This window comes from Perna viridis, chromosome 10 (genome assembly GCF_037379345.1).
Source record: "Perna viridis isolate PV_CMFRI_1.1 ecotype Kerala chromosome 10, ASM3737934v1, whole genome shotgun sequence".
In the NCBI taxonomy this organism is placed as follows: domain Eukaryota; kingdom Metazoa; phylum Mollusca; class Bivalvia; order Mytilida; family Mytilidae; genus Perna; species Perna viridis.
Genome location: NC_142454.1, coordinates 4,457,202 through 4,473,974, shown reverse-complemented (window position 1 = coordinate 4,473,974; position 16,773 = coordinate 4,457,202). Strand labels below are relative to the sequence as shown.

Genomic DNA, 16,773 nt, shown 5'->3' with positions numbered 1-16,773 from the left:
AAAAGTAGATTTTTTGAACTTCAAGAAAAATACTCAAGAAACACTTTTTCGAAATTTCTCAACGTCCTTTTAGGTTCAAATGTGTGAGAAACCGTTTACATATTAACCAATCTTTGTGAAAAAAATAAAAAATAAAAACATCTCCATTGTATGTTACTATCAAAAAGATCATAATTTGAGCGAAATCCGAAACAGGGTCTACCCAAGGGTGCATTACATTCTCTGGTTTTAAATGAATGACTCTCAAGGTCAAAGGAGGCAAACTGATGTCGTTACCTCTTCTAGTATGTAGTATACTTAGATCATGTTTGTCTTGAAACTAGACTGACTCTCATGATATGTTGTCTGAATGTATAAATCTTTCCCCATTTTTTAGATACTTTTCTAACATGAGACTTCTTAGGCTTTTGTATATTCTGGCTGATGTTATACGCTAATAAGTGTATTGCATGATGGAAACACTCATTTGTGTGTGTGGGTGGGGGTATCGATTTTCATTCAAAACACATAAATAGCCGACTACTGTGTTTTATGAATGCGTCTTGGCTTGTAGCAATATAATAATATATCATATCTACAAAATTAAAAAAAAAACACAAACATATTTTTATTTACTAATATAACTAATGCTAAGTAAATTAAAAATTTCGCAAAATATTTTGCTTGTATATAAAAATTGGAGTATTTCACAAGCTGAATATCCGGTAGTTAACAATAAAAAGGCTCATCAGTTAATTTTTTAGGTTAGAAAAGTCCGTCCGCAACAGACGACGACCAATAACTTTTCAGTGACACGGTCATTGAATGTATGTCCTCGCCGAAAATAAGCCTACTTTTGAAAGAGTAACACATTATTTTGACTCTTTTGATCATATTGTTCTTCATGTAAATGCATTTCGCTTAACCAATATAGTGAGTCGCTTAAAATAATCTGTATGCTATTCCTGTGTTGATTAGAAATATTTCCTGTGGTATCTGAGGACTTTTTAGGAAAAATGTTCAACGATTTCCCAGGACTAATGAAAACATTCTTACATGGATGGGACAAAATTAGACAAAAAGAAACCACATGATGATGATGATGATGATGATGTTATTTCAGCACCGACAATTACTGACCGTTTTTACATGTAAAATCTAATAAAAAAGAAAATAGAAAAAAATGATTTCGGCTTATCTTCATAGCCCTTTTTTAAAACTTTAAAAAATATATATTTGTACAAAAGAACATTACTGGAAAAATGTATGAACTTCACTTGACGCTTGAACAATTGAAATCAAAGAGGAAAATGATGTCCATAATCCGAGAAAAATGACATTTTGAAAGTATTTTAACAAAAAGACTTCATGCTAATATATGTTTCTGATTATGGTTCGTTAAGTTATTTACACGTATTTTGTACCAGGAAAATCGAGTAATCAAGTAGACTACACAAACAACAAAAAATAAAATTTCCATGATAAATTACAAAAACGTCTTCTAAAACTAGTAGAAAAATCCGATGAGAAATGTTGTAAGGATTGCAACAAGTATTGCTGCAATATTTAAAATTCTTCGATGTAGCGACTTCTCTTCCAATGACGTCATCTTTTGTCGGAGCTGCACTTGCTCCTCGTGTGTCAGGTACTTCTTAGAATCATCCACCGTTCCACATACCCAGTCCCGGAAAGATTTCCGACATCTTGCGACAAAATCCTCTGAAAAAGTAGGGCAAACATTGCTATGAAGCTGTATATCAGAAGTTGCAATGTAATTACTGAACCTAAACGTGGTCGAGTTTTTAAAACATAAATGAAAGCCAACTGAAAAGGCCACTAATATCAATATGTATAAATCAAGTTCAATTTAACTGTTGATGTAATATCTCCCCGTGTAATTGTGTTATATAACATTGGTAAGACACCGGTGCTTTTTTAACAACTTTGACACAAGAAGATGCTTCGACTGGTAGAAATCCGGAGATAAACGTTTTTTTTTCTGTTTTTGTTTGTTTTTGGGGTTTTTTTTTATTATTGCATTCTCATTCATATGTGTTACTTTTGTTTAATTAGTTTAGTTTGAACATCCATTTTTTTTGTCACAAAATATAATGGTATAATTTTTCATTACCGTCAGTGTCCTCATGTTGTTGCTCATCTCTCCGTTTCCTGTTTTCTTCTCTTTCGACTTCCTCCTCCTCTTCAGATGAGAGTTCCGGTTCTGCTTTGTCATCCTTTGTCCAGTACGTAACACGTCGTAACTAAAATGTTAAGCGACTTTTAAGTTCCCATACTGACGAAGCAGCGTCGGTTTATTTTAGTAGAATGCAAGACCAGGCCAGGGTTTCATAAAAAATCTCAAATTGAGGATTTCCTAAAATATTCTCTAAACTGAAATTTCGACCAATCAGATTTCTTGAATTTGGATATTTAAGGAAAAACTCAAGGATTTGAGAAAAATCTCAACTTGAGGTTTTCATGTGAAACCGGGCTCAGAACTTTGAAACTTCTAAGGCTAAAAATATTCTGACGGAAGTGACACGGAAGTAGACGATTGCGCAAGTGCAGAACCACTGTTTTGTCTTTTCATACGTCGATGGATACCATTTTACATTTATTTATTTATTTAACAATAATTAGGAAATTATTGACTGAGTAGAAAGTATTAGCTTTGAAATTCCTTGGAGAAAGATGGCGGTGTACCATAAACAATGAATGAGCTCCGTAAAATTTACATTGAATATTTCGGATAACTGATACCCTTCTTCAGCATAAAACTCATAAAGTTCAAGATCAAAACAGATTCAGAAGCTGAATCACGTACGCTGTGGGTGATTGTGTCTTTACATCACCAAAACATGGTAAAATTTACATTTAATATTTCGGATAACTCATTAAGTTTGCTGTTTGGCAGATTCCTTTAGACTTTATATATATAACTCGGATAAAGATAAAACTAACTGTGAGCTCAAACATTTGACAATCTTCTACGGTCCGTTTCAGTTTTCTTAATCTTCGAAAGTACTTTCTTATACATTTTTTTATATTGTCTTATAAAATTGAATTTGCTTTTCCATAGTGCATACAAACTCCAGAGAAATATAATGTTAGATTTTTATCACCACAGACATAAAATATTCTTACACTCATTAGGCTTAATGCAATTTTACTTTTAAACTTTAACTCAGACTGTTTAAATGTTAGAACAGCTATTTAAATTTCTGCATAATATAAATTTATAAAACAAAATTATATGTAGTCAAGCTAGACAACATAGCTTGGTCACTGTACGAAATTCAAATATCTATAGAAGTCAACACAAGATAAGAAAGCATGATTTTATCTATAGATATTTAAATCAGTTGATGTCACATGACTTAGTTTATGCACTGTAATATTTAGCTCTTCAAATATATATAACTGAAAGTTCCTATGGAAATTGCATTAAGCCTTATAGGAATATCTTTGCCTTAGAAAAGAAATGAAAATATTTCCGAGTTCGTGTGTATTATCTGCAGTAGAAAAGTTAAAATATTTTAACATAAATTTTCAAGATTTTTTTAAAAGATTTATAAACGTCAGACAGACTATACATGTATATACTGAAATTGTGACTTATTCCAATAGGGTATACAAGTCTTGTCACATGATTTCATGGCGTGGTTCTCATTTTATGAGAATGGGTCCTCTTCTACCATTCAAAGGCATGGTGATTCGTCATAAACATTGCCTTGAGTGCAATATGTAAGAGCACAAAATACGTTCGTGTAAAGATACTGATAAAAATGATTAACATAAGGTTCTACATGATGAAAATGATGGTACGAGAATACAATTAATTCCCCTTGGTTTTCGTTGTATATGAATATAGTTCCAACTTTGGTAGTAGGTACCTTCCACATTTTTTCATATTTTTACTGGAAACTTATTTGCTGAATTTTTGCCTCTAATTGGTAGAAAATAGGTTAAAATTACATGGGATTTTTTTTTCATTAATTAGTTCTGACTAAAAGTTGTGATTTGGTTCAGTGGAAGAAGGTTAAAATTTAGGACTTTTAACTCAGTTCATTTGTCATGTTTACCCCATCTCCGAATTATATGTATTAATTTCAGAAAATGATGGTAAAATTTTCTACAATTTATATATAAAATCCTGTTTGTACATATCTTTAGGCCAGAGAAGTTTTATTCAGTTTGCGCCGGTGGAATTTTTTTAATCTGCTCAAATGTGTATATTGAAATGCACTTGAAAATTAATTGCGGTCTCGTGCCTGATAAGCATTTCGAGATCCCGGAAGTAAACAATAAAATTCAGATCGGACTTCGGATTTCCATACGTTCTACACCGATAATTCCAGGAAGAAAAATGGAACTAGAACGAGACTTACAAACCCTATAAACAACTGCGATATAGATGGTAATGCCTGTCTCCACTACCCGGTGTAAAAAATGAGAAAAGAAAACTAAGATAATAAAAAGCCAAGAAAAAATCCCTATTACAATATATGTTTTATTGTACGACTTGTGGACGGGTGAGCAGACGGACGAAGAGCGGTATATCATTATACGTCCGCCAACAGACCAATGTATTAACTTTTACCTTTCGTTCCGGTCTCGGTGATGTCAACATACTGATAACGGCCATAGCAATAAAGCTAAATATTGCTAGAATTGCCGCAAAATGTAAAAAGTCGACATCCTTGACGATAGATGGTCTGTTGTCAGCCTCGCCGCTACCACAGACTGGGGCTAAATAAGTAAAATCTAGAGCCATCCGAACTATACCTACGACCAAGCTTAACATCAAGCCCCAGAAAGCTCCCTGTAAATAACGAAAAATTAAAATGACTAACGATTTTCAATATCGATGTAGAATAAAATGGTTTGCAACATTTACAGATTTTATCCTTATTCATTTACTTTTATCAGGTTGGATATAATTCAATACAGGACTTAAAGTGCGATATGGTAGAAGCCTACAGCCTTTATTTTGTTTTAATTTCAGTCCGAACATTTTTACTAAACAAGAAAAAAGATAATGTTTGCAAAAAATATATGTCCATTTGGGAAGATATAGAGACGGTGTGCATTTTATTATTGTTTTGCTGTTTCATCTACATGTATACCACGGTTTTATAGCAAGCAAAAACATGGCATGTTTAAACAATTACACAAAATTAACAACCTGTTCTGTCAGTCTTTTCCAGAAAAATGCTAGAAGGAATAGAACACACATTGGTGGAATCAGATAAGACCTCAAAGCCTGCATATAAAACCAAAACATTCCTCCCTCAACGGCCTCCAGTATCGGCAGCCAAATGATACTGACCGTCACCAGTACCAAGACAGTTATCCTACCAACGATCATCAGCTCAGCCTGGGAAGCATGCTTCCTAAACTGGCGCCAGATATCCATAGTCATTATAGAACTAGCACTATTTAGTATGGATGTTAATGAACTCATTAAAGCTGCCAGTAATGCCGCCAGCATCAATCCTTTCAGACCTGTTAAATATACATATATACTAGAAAAAAACTACCATGAAAGGGCTACATCTACCTTATAAATATCACCAAGACTATAAAAATTGATTTTAATATACAATCTGCGTGAATAACGCAATAATTCTATAGCCCTATCTATTCTAAAGGTTCGATAATATTTTCAACCTGGATATTCGGGCTTTCCTCTTACACACCAGTACTGTTTGATGTCCTTGGTATGTCTCAATTGGCACACACTCCCCCGCCTACCTAATATGTGTTCTAGGATTTTGAATTAAATCAACTATCAAAGGAGATAAATGGTGTATCAAAGGAAATGTAATGAATATCAAATTAAATTAGGAAGGGTAATCAAGGGAACCAAGGTTACAGCGGTAATCAAAAGAATGTAATCCAGGGACAAAGACCAGACATGGAAAACAGACATATACAACAAAGAACATAAAGTAACTAAAATCATACATACAAAGTAACAAAAGTAAATGAGCAACTCGGACTCCACTAAAACCTGGGAGCATGGACCAGGTGCACCGGTAGGGTAAGCGTCCTCTGCTTTTCTAGAAACACCCGCCGTGTTGCTCATAAAAAGTCAAGTCCGGGGTAGACAAACGAGGAAAGGAAAACTATGACTCGTCGAATACATCGGTTTTCATGGTGCTGATGGATACACCATAACGATCCACGAGTTCATGATGATGACCATAAAACTTCTGTAGTGATGACTGTACAGGAAGATATACAATAATAAAAAACACCTGTTAATGACAGAACATGCAAGAATTGCCCCTCTGGTGAAACATTTCAATGCCTTGTGAAAAATATGTAGCTACAAGACAACCCTATATTGATAGCGGCTATAATAAGAATATTACAATACTTAATAATGATAGTAAATTTATTTGGCTGATGAATAATGAAGAGGCCAGTGTATACAGAAATATTTCCAGATTTTTATGTCCAAGTATATTTAACGAATGTGATGGCAAGGAAACTGAAAATTGCATTGACATTACTTGTGTTCGGTCATTGATTCTTCTATACATGTATACATAGGAACTGGATTGTCTTCCTTGGTATGTAGTCTCTATTGACTCTTTTGTGTCAGCTATATTCTCAATATATATGTATATATGCTTTGATATTGTTCTCTTAAGCTCCATGTGAGTTTTCTTTAACAAACTAATTTGAATTTGTGATTTCATCAAATACCTTTTGGTAATAGCCTCAGTACCAGTAGAGGGTATGCAAAGTTGCTACATCCGGCTTCATTATTGCAGAAATCTTTACACTTCTGAGGATCAGCACAAGCAATTTCATCTGAAAGGAGAAACGATGTTATTGATATGAACTGACAATTAAGTGAAATCATCACTACAAATGTTTTATGGTCGTCATCATGAACTCGTGGATCGTTACCGCGTATCCATCTACGCCGTGAAAACTGATTTGTTCAACGTGTCATACTTTTCCTTTCCTCTTTCGTCTACCCCGGACTTGACTTTTTATGAGCAACTCGGTGGATGTTTCTAGAAAAGCAGAGGACGCTTACCCTACCGGTGCACCTGGTCCATGCTTCCATTGTTTAGTGGAGTCTGAGTTGCTCATTTGCTTTTGTTACTTTGTATGTATGATTTTAGTTACTTGATGTTCTTTGTTGTGTATGTCTGTTTCCCATGTCTGGTCGTTGTCCCTGGATTACATTCTTTTGATTACCGCTATAACCTTGGTTCCCTTGATTACTCTTTCGAATTTCTTTATTTGTTTTTTTTACATCTGCCGCTGTACCTTTGTATGTAATGAATGATTTGTATCTTTATACCATTGTTCTACAACGGTTCATCATATATTAGTATTATAGTTCATTCCCAGATACACATTTGAGTTTAATTCTGATATGAACGATTTCTTTAAGTAAAGAACGCTCCTTTTTTCACTGCGAACATAGACAGAAGGTAACTTGTGTTTTTACAATATACCAGTTAACATGTACATAAATTTATTCATTTGGTCTCTACCCAGCGCTCAGACAGCAAAGTACTCCAAAACATTACAGTGTCGTTTAGCACGGTATAATTGGCAAAATGGAAATCCAGAGACTATTAACTTAGTTTATGTTTATAAAATGTTAATGTGTTAATAGACATTTACACAATCATAAACAATCTATACAATTCCACATATTAACAGAAAATCTTGCAAAGAGTCAATTTCATACATGTACACATTTCATATAATTTCATCTCAAAAGTACATACCGAATGACAAACTAACACTATGTGGTCTGTTTTTATATTAGAAATAAAAGTGCATTAATTTGGTAGGTTTTTTTACTTAAATCGCCTCTAATCATGAATTTGGTGGGTTATTTTTTACTTAAATCACATCTAGTCTATTTATATAAACAGCTACTTAACGGTAGTAGAGTTTAGAGCAGTTTATCTATTATAATGTACAAACTTGGATATAATATTCTGCTGATCATCCCAGGAACAACAAACAAAAGCAATCCTGTTATTTTCAGAACGGCACCAAAGAGTGAACCTGCCTTTGCATGTACCATATTCTTTGCCGACAGTGTCCTTTGAACTATCAGCTTAAGAAGTTAAAACATAAAAAATATACACAAAACTATAACGCATAATTCATTTTTTTTTTCATAATAATTTAAACACACAATGTCAAAAGCGAGTCAAAATTCAGTCCTAGCGACAATCAAGATGAATTCCAAAGTCCGGAGACGGAAGATTCTTAAATATAGTAATCAATAAAAATTAGAATGTTAACAGTAGGGTTCTTTAACGTGCGAGGAACGTGACATCTTTCCCAACACGATGCACCACTATGGTTTGCAGTTAGGTTTTCCGTATTATAGCCTGACAACCCCAGCATGTAATACGCGAGGGGTACCCCATTCCACCACCTGGGGCACACATCCCAGTTGCTCTGTTGGCAGAGCGCCCTAGCCCCCAGCTAGGGTTCTGAGCACTATTTAGTCGCCTTTTACGACAAGCTTAGCGTTGCTGCAGGCCTATTCTTTTAACACCCGGACCTGCACGGGACTATAACCGTTATAGGAAAGCAAAAACAAATGTTTCGGGGTTTAAGTAAAAAGGCATAAATGCTTTAAGTTTGAGAATCGTACTTAGTGTAGATCAAAATTTGGAAAATTAGAAAAAAATAAACACATACCTGATCTTGGCACCATACATACAAGCCTAGAAAGGAAAGGCCAGTTAAGGCACCAGTCCATGGAATGTCTCCAGTTTTCGGACTTCTGAAGATATGAAGGGCATCTTCCCGAGGCATTCCGCATGAGTAAAATGACTGATTTAGAAGAGTATAATTCGCTGCACTTTGCATGTACTTCGAGGTCATTGCATTCCATCCACCAACTTCAATCATGCCTACATGTATGTCAGTGATAGTATTATAGAAATTATTCAAAATATTTCATGTAACATTGTGATGGAAAACTTCATAGTCATATAACGTCATAAAACAAAAATTGGGAACATTGTATTGGAAGGTTCTATTAACAGTTTTATGAACTCTTAAAGTGACCGGTAACATTTGTGTTCTCATGTATATACTTGTTTAGGTTCAACTAAATATGCTAAATAATCATATGCTATTATAAAAGAGACCAGTCTCTTGTATGGGAAAGTCTGCAAGTGTTGATTTTAAATTTTGTAATTATTAAATATCTACTTTTTATAGTTTACTATAATGTGGTACTGGACATCGTGTTTGTTATAGAATTTTTTATTTTTAATGTCTCTGAGGTATATTTATATCATGGTGATGCTCCGTGCAGGTCCGGGTGTCAAAAGAATAGGCTTGTAACAGCGCTAAAATTGTCGTAAAAGGCGACTTAATAGTGCTCAGAACCTCAGCCGGGGGCTAGGGCGCTCTGCCAACAGAGCAACTGGGTTGTGTGCCCCAGGTGGTGGAATGGGGTAACCCTGGTGTTTTACATGCTGGGGTTGTCAGGCTATAATACGGAAAACCTGACCGCAAACCAAAGTGGTGCACCGTGATGGGAAAGATGCCACGTTCCTCGCACGTTAAAAAACCCTACTGTGGTATTCTCCCGGAGTAGGAACCATAGGGCTCCGCCACAGGAGGCTAAATTGCCCGACCCTACCCACCTCTCCCTATTTCCAGTGGCAATCAAAATTTGTCGACCCCATTGTCCTTGTGTCCCTTCCCATTTTTCATTTCATCATCATTTCATGTTCATTTTATCATCCACTTCATGTTCATCGCCTGAATATAGCTGAAATATTGCTGCTCGGGCGTTAAACCCCAACAAACAAACAAGTATATCGTGGTGATAAAAGTCTTACTGGAGATTGACCGGAAACAACAGAATTCTTACACACAATGCAAATGGTACTTACTGAGTATAAACAAAACGGTTGCACTGATCACTAAAATAACAGACTGTAGAGTGTCGGTATATATGACCGATGCTAGACCCCCTGAAAAAAAGGATGGGGAAAGTTAATGACGAAAGTTCCTGAATCTAAAAAAAAAAAAAAAAACACCAATTTTTAAATATGTTCATTTTGAGATAACTGTTATGTAATACGAATAAAAAAGCGTCAATCTGAAACTAAGTTTACTAGCAAAGCGCCAACGTAACAAGTAAATATGGTAACTTTCCATATATGGAATATGGTTATTGTGTGGTTACAATTCAAGATTAGTGATGACAAAGTTCTCTCCATTCTACAGAAAGCAATGGTCTATTTTACTAGTTTCTTATGATTAAATGGCAATTTCAATATAAATTGCACATTCGAATGGGTGAAAAATTAATATGTGTTAATCCTGAATATGTTCACACATGATTGTACGTTCTCAGATGAAATTCAGCGTAAAAGTGTATCAGAGGCTGAAAGCTAAATGTATTTATTTCAGGTCTGATAAAGGTAGCTAATATGCAGTTAGACCTCCTTGTCCATCAGAACATTGAACAAACTATGCTGCAGTGACTTGTTGAACAGAAGAAAGGACTGCATCTTAGGTGAATATATATAATAAGAAATTACATGTAAGTTGGGCGATTCGCAAAAAAACTAACAGAAAATAAAACTACAAGAAATATATACACAGTCGTCTTGTTTTGTTTGCAAATATGTATCCTCTTTAATATGTGACTGAACATGGTTACATTACATTAAAACGTAAGAGTTATTGAACATTATACAATTTAATTAATATATGTCACATACTATCGTTTAATATAGTATAATGTGCAATGTAACAATGAAGGAAATGACGACATGTGATAACCGTACGATCCAGACATACAGAACCACAAAACTCGTCTCAAATTAATCATCCATATACTATAAAGAGTTATAATATGTAGGTGTATTAGGCAAGTACCGATGTGCATAAAATTGATCCCTGGAACTATAGCTGTGAACATCATTAATATTGGTCGCTACGTACGTGACGAAATTGTGAAGATGTTTAAAAAAATGTTGGAAAATTAGCATTTATACAGTAAGAGATTTCTGGTTCTGAATTGATAATAATTCTAACACAATGAACAAAAAAAGATATTAAATCAAAGCATTTTTTTCCTTTTTTTTGAAAAGTGACGGCACATAGTGAATTTACCGTTAAAGAGATTTTCCCTAAATTTTAACTACTGTCTGAATTATTTTTACGTAGTTCGTGGAAGACTACATGATTGTTCATAGACTGTGGGGAAAATTTAAGTTCCTCTATAGCACCTGACAGAAACGGATCCATAACCAAGGACACAAGGTGGTTTGTTGTTCACTTGCCATGAAATAAAAATATGGACAATCATTCTTCCAATCTTAAGGGTTAATTGGCATGGAGATACATGTAACTGTAAATTGTACTAACCAACGATCGTGTAAACAGCCGTGACAGCCAAGATGATGACAACACACAGATACATGTTCCAATTCAAAATGTGTTGTAGAAAGATGGCACCAGAATATATCTCTATCTGTTCAAACAATAGTAGTGAAGATTTTAACAATAGGAGATGTAAGATGTATGATTACCAATAAGACAGCCTTCCGCCAAAATCCAAACCACAAACAAAGCATAGGCCATAAATCAAGTTGTAAAATGCCACAAAATAAAATTATGTGAAAGTATAAAAATTATCCGGATATTTTATTGTTTATATTTTTAAAAAAAAATCGGGCCTAAATTTTCTTAAATAAAAAAAGGCAAGATAGACTCCCACCTTTTACAAAAAGCAAATTGTTGCTCTTAGTCTATCCCAACATATTTTGTACCATTAACAACAGTTATTTTGCAGGTTTAAGTAAATAATCCATACTAAGACCAACTTGCAAGTTTAATAAATTCGGCTGATTAACTTTAGCTTCTCGTGTGTTTTGTCAACAGTATAGGCCATAAAGAACAAAAATCCTCGTCAAATTTTAACAATAACTATTCCATAACAATTGTAATTTTCTGTTTACATAAGGTGCTTTGTGTAATGGTCTATTGTATGGATCAATGAATTTCTACAGGTACATTGTGGTTTGTTTAAACACTGTGCAAGATATGCATTAACCTCTTTGTACTTCGCTTTCTTTATTAATACAACAGTAGTCTTCAACCATTTGTAAAATATTACCGATTTTGCTTTTTTTTGTCACATCTATGTAATATATGTACATACCGTAATATTGAATAAAATATAACCAATCAGTGCAAAAAATGATGAGTACATCCTGATTCTTTTCCCGCCAAATCTCTTCCTAAGGTACTCTGGCATGGTGAAAGCCTGGCAGTAAAAACGCCAAATGGTTGCAAATGGGTGCATTATATTCACATATATTAACATTATGAATATTTTGGATTAATTATTAAGTTTCGAAAGTTACAAACTTATTCAGGTTATTTGAAATGATAAGATGTCAGGTGCGTAGCTAGGCCTGTTTTATTTGTATGCAAAATTACGGCGAGGGGTCTTGGGGGGCGGGGGGGTCGCTCAAGGCCCCCAGTGAGTCATTACATAAAACCTTTATTTCATCTTTAAAATGTGTGTTTTTATTTTTGTTACTTTTTCCGAAAGTACGCAACTGCGTATTTGCGTATAGGCAGCTACGCCCCTGGATGTTCAAGTTCTGAAATATGACCTGAATATAAGAGAGAAACAGGCTTGTTATATGAAATGCCGAGTTCACAACACGTGGTTCACAATTATATGTATAAATATGTCTATAGCTTTAGAAAGGTTTCTTAAAACTTTTAGTTTGAAATAGATTAGGCAACCCTTCAATCGATAATGGTCAAAACATTAAAACGAAATCTGCTCTATCGATTTTTTTGTCTGAATGTTTACCAAAATGTTTTCGATATTACCTTTCAGCTGAACTGTTTTCAATTTTTGACGTTTAAACGAAATTAACATTCCCGAAACGTTTTTTTATGCATATTTACAAGGCATGGAAAGATACAGAAAGTCAAAGCAAGAAATATCCAAAGTGGTCATCAATACTATATATAGTGTGTCCGACGATACATACCCCACATGATATATAGACTGGAACAAAAATCCAACCAAGAGCTATCAGGAAGAAAACTGCCTGTGATAAGATACACAAAACATTTTTTAGGGGAATGTATGATTGGTAATTATGCTAAAATAAATGCTATACATGTACATGTAGTGGTGAAGGTCAAATATCCAAAAGCATGAAAATGTGTTTATCTTGTTATGGGCGAGTCACTACTCCATACTGATAAAATGGTATATCGCATTAGCCAGCGTTAAACCCATTGCAGAAAATGTTCAAAACAGTGTAAAATCAAACTTTTTTACTGTGCTTAATTGCATAAAGGGGTTGGGTTTATTGTTGAACAAACCTATGAATTAGCTTTAAAACAGCGAATATACCCTCTGATATTGTATTAAAATATCAAGGGATTTTTTTTCTAACTCAATTGTTTCAATCGATTACTGTATGTATTTATACTTATTATTTAAATTTATAACAATTTCCTTTTTCGCATGATTTCTTGCATGATTTCTGCTAAGATAATCACTGCAAGAACTATGCATGATCTATCTTGTGAAACCTAGGTTGAAAGCAAAGAACTTCTTACGTGCCACTCATAAATAGTAACTGCCAGACCAGAAGCTGCAGCTGTTCCTGCCAAACCAATAAACATTGGTGCGCCTATATTACTGGCGTAGATAGATGCTCCCACCTAGTGTGAAAAAATATATCCATGCATATAACAGGCTTTGACGAAAAAAGGTACACATTTCATTGGAAATCGTAAATGTACATGATGTATTTTGTGAAAAAAAGAAGAAAATGTGTCGAAAATGGATAGATATGATACTCTTCTGGTCATGACACCTTTTGTTACTTACAAATTTGTGATTTTCGTAAAGTGGAAATTTTTGCAGTGTGTCTCTATATTATTTCGTCATTGTTCTGTCATTTGTTTAAAATTTTACAATACTAATATATCAGCAAATGATGCTCTTTTTACTTAACACTTATACTTACAGCAATTCGCACTTCATCTGAGAAAATGCTTTGATCGTTGTAAGTACAGGATTTATTACTTCTACGTTTTATTTTAACAATGCTTCGCCTGTTATACTTACTGGAATCCAGTGCATAGTTTTTCCAGCCAGGAAATATCCAGTTGCATTGCCTCTGTTCGGTCTGAATGTGGACTACAATTAAAAAAAAGTATCACAAAATGAAAACTCTTTACCCTTATTTTGTTAGTGCGTGAAGGTACAGGTTGATATGATTTAAGTATTAATGCTCAAAATGGTTTGAAAGAGTGCGGTTTATACAGATTTTATATGCACGGCTTCCCGTGGTTCGTTATAAAGCGTCTCATGAAACTAATATTGTGGTACTACGCCACAAACCAATTTCATCAAGAGTTTGATTGCCGGTTCACAACACCTATAACCTTATCCACACTAAAGAGTTTGGTTGCCGGTTCATAACACCTATAACCTTATCCACACTAAAGAGTTTAGTTGTCTGAATATAGCTGAAATATTGCTGCTCGGACGTTAAACCCCAACTAACAAACAAACAAAGAGTTTGGACTTATGCAAGTTTTATATGGAAAGTAGGGCGAACGAAATTTGATATTTAAGTACAAGAATAAATTTAACTATATGAACCGCTATACAATACAAAATGGCCATTTAGGTCAGCATATTGAATGGTATAATTTGTGGAGATTTTAAGTCCCACCCCGGGAGATAAACAGATAATAGGTTTTTGATCATGAACTACGTAGTGCCTCCAGCCATGGTCGGGATACAATGTCCAGTGTTTAAAACAATCTAAAGAACATTAATACGAAGGTCAATCATCACTTAAAGAGCAATCAATTGAAGGACAAAATCCAGACACGAAAAAACAGACACACACAACATAGAACACTAAGTAACTAAAATAATACAAAGAAACGAAAGGAAATGAGCAATTCCGGTAGCAAACAAACAGGGAATGGGAGGTCTACAATCATACGCTCTACAAATTTTTCTAAAGTAGGCTGTTATATTTTTATTGCATTTTGCTACACAACAATTCTCATAAAACATACGAATATGTTTTTATCTATACTGCAAGACTACAATAGGTTTGTAATTTAATAATGCAGATAAAAAGTATGAAGCACAATTTATTATTTTAGCAATATCTCAATCATCCCGAATAAAAACGTTAAAACGATGGTCCATAACTTAAACTACATCAGATTTTCTTTTAACTTTCAGGGCTTAAAACGTGTTTACTATTGTTGATATTTATTATTTTGTATTTGGGTTATACGCTGCATTTGTTGCGGTTCATGCACCAAGTCCACTTCTTTGTCTCTCTAAATGATATCAACTTTAAAGTAATATTTGAGCATTGAAACTTGGGAACCTGTGTTGCTATCATTTATTATTGCAATATTTAAGGTGGGTTAAATGTACAAATCCTCCCAAGTGAGGGTTTTCAGTCCACCATCGCTCTCTCAGGAAGGAGTGAAGGTGGAATCATAACCTGACTCGGTAGGATGATTGTATAGGACATGTACAAAAACTAATAACATGTATTTTAAATAACAAAAAAATGACATGTAGAATGTGTCTACTTTGTTTATAGAATTTGCTATTGTTTATAGAAATTTACATCTCATGACTGTGTATTTTTTTTATTTTCTTACTTCTCACCGATTGTCACAAGATCGCTGTCCTTGTATCTTCATACAGTTTGGTGTGATATACTAAGCTGTTGTTACGGGTGTAAGAGAATAGTCAAATGCGTGAAATTATCCATAACCGTAATAATTAGCATCTACTTACAACTAGTGTAATTTATTGTTAGAAAAATATCTAAGACCTACCCAAATTCCAACTGCCAGAACCACGACAAAATACACTCCAATAGTGACATAGTCCTCCGTATTTAGTTCTTCCGCCATGTTGTTATCGTCCGCTAGAAGTTTTGTAAACGATATTTATTTGTACAGCTTTTTACTGCTGTCATTTTAAAGTCATCAAGTTGTAGAAGGTGTTTTTGTTCAATTATACCTGTAATTCGCTTCAATGGTTTCTGAATACTGATACTGTCTAGAGAGGGGTCCCAGTGATACACCTCACCAGAGGGTGGTCCTTTGGAGCTACTCATAATTTGCAGTTTATATTTCAGACACGTTATGTTTGTGTTCATGCATGAATTAAGGTAACAATTTTTACATTTGTCGGCCTATTCTTAACGGAACAGGTAAATGCTTACTGGTAAAATATAGATGTACAAGTGCACTAAAATCTAAATGTGATATATATATCGTGTGTATTTTTCGGATATCTGCCATGTACATGTAGTTTTAATCAACTGCACACGGTTTATAGTATTTGATCACTTTATCTATTACATCACTGGCTTCCATAATTTAAACAAAAGAAAAGTCTATATAAAAACCACTATCCACACTAAAAAAAATGCATGGGTCAGCAACAGATGGCAGTTTTATTATCAATAATGACTATTTACATGCAGTTACTTAATATATATAACTTATTTCGCCCTAAAACGTGCTATTTAAAGAAATTAATGACTTATTTGATATTAATTAATGTAAAACGTATATTAAGGCTATTTACTAATAGGTAGATCATCAAAATTTTAATCTTAGTTCATTTTCTTTAAGAAAAGCAAGATGGCTGCCAATGATGCAAATCAAACTTTTTGTGATATAAATATAGTGAATGGAACAGAGATGACGTCTTGGAGGTCAACCACACTGGAAAAG

General features: G+C 34.1%; 1 protein-coding gene across 1 annotated transcript; it reads right to left on the bottom strand.

The window, feature by feature from the left end:
- Positions 1-594: 594 nt before the first annotated feature.
- On the bottom strand, positions 595-16,191 carry LOC148604220 (sodium/glucose cotransporter 4-like). Its single transcript, XM_088551170.1, has 14 exons — positions 15,865-16,191; positions 14,111-14,182; positions 13,597-13,701; positions 13,017-13,076; positions 12,167-12,271; positions 11,371-11,476; positions 9,885-9,965; positions 8,674-8,888; positions 7,942-8,077; positions 6,694-6,801; positions 5,165-5,484; positions 4,580-4,801; positions 2,111-2,240; positions 595-1,698 (listed from the first exon to the last, which is right to left on the bottom strand). The coding sequence occupies exons 1-14, from the start codon at positions 15,940-15,942 to the stop codon at positions 1,487-1,489; spliced, it is 1,950 nt and encodes a 649-aa protein (XP_088407296.1). The 5' UTR covers positions 15,943-16,191; the 3' UTR covers positions 595-1,486.
- Positions 16,192-16,773: the final 582 nt, after the last annotated feature.

Coding starts and splice junctions, on each gene's coding strand:
- LOC148604220 (XM_088551170.1), bottom strand. CDS start 15,942: ATGGCGGAAGAACTAAATACGGAGGACTATGTCACTATTGGAGTGTAT. Junction 8,889..9,884: donor AACCGTTTTGTTTATACTCA/GTAAGTACCATT, acceptor ACATACATGTAG/GCATGATTGAAGTTGGTGGA. Junction 6,802..7,941: donor CAGCAGAATATTATATCCAA/GTTTGTACATTA, acceptor TTCTCCTTTCAG/ATGAAATTGCTTGTGCTGAT.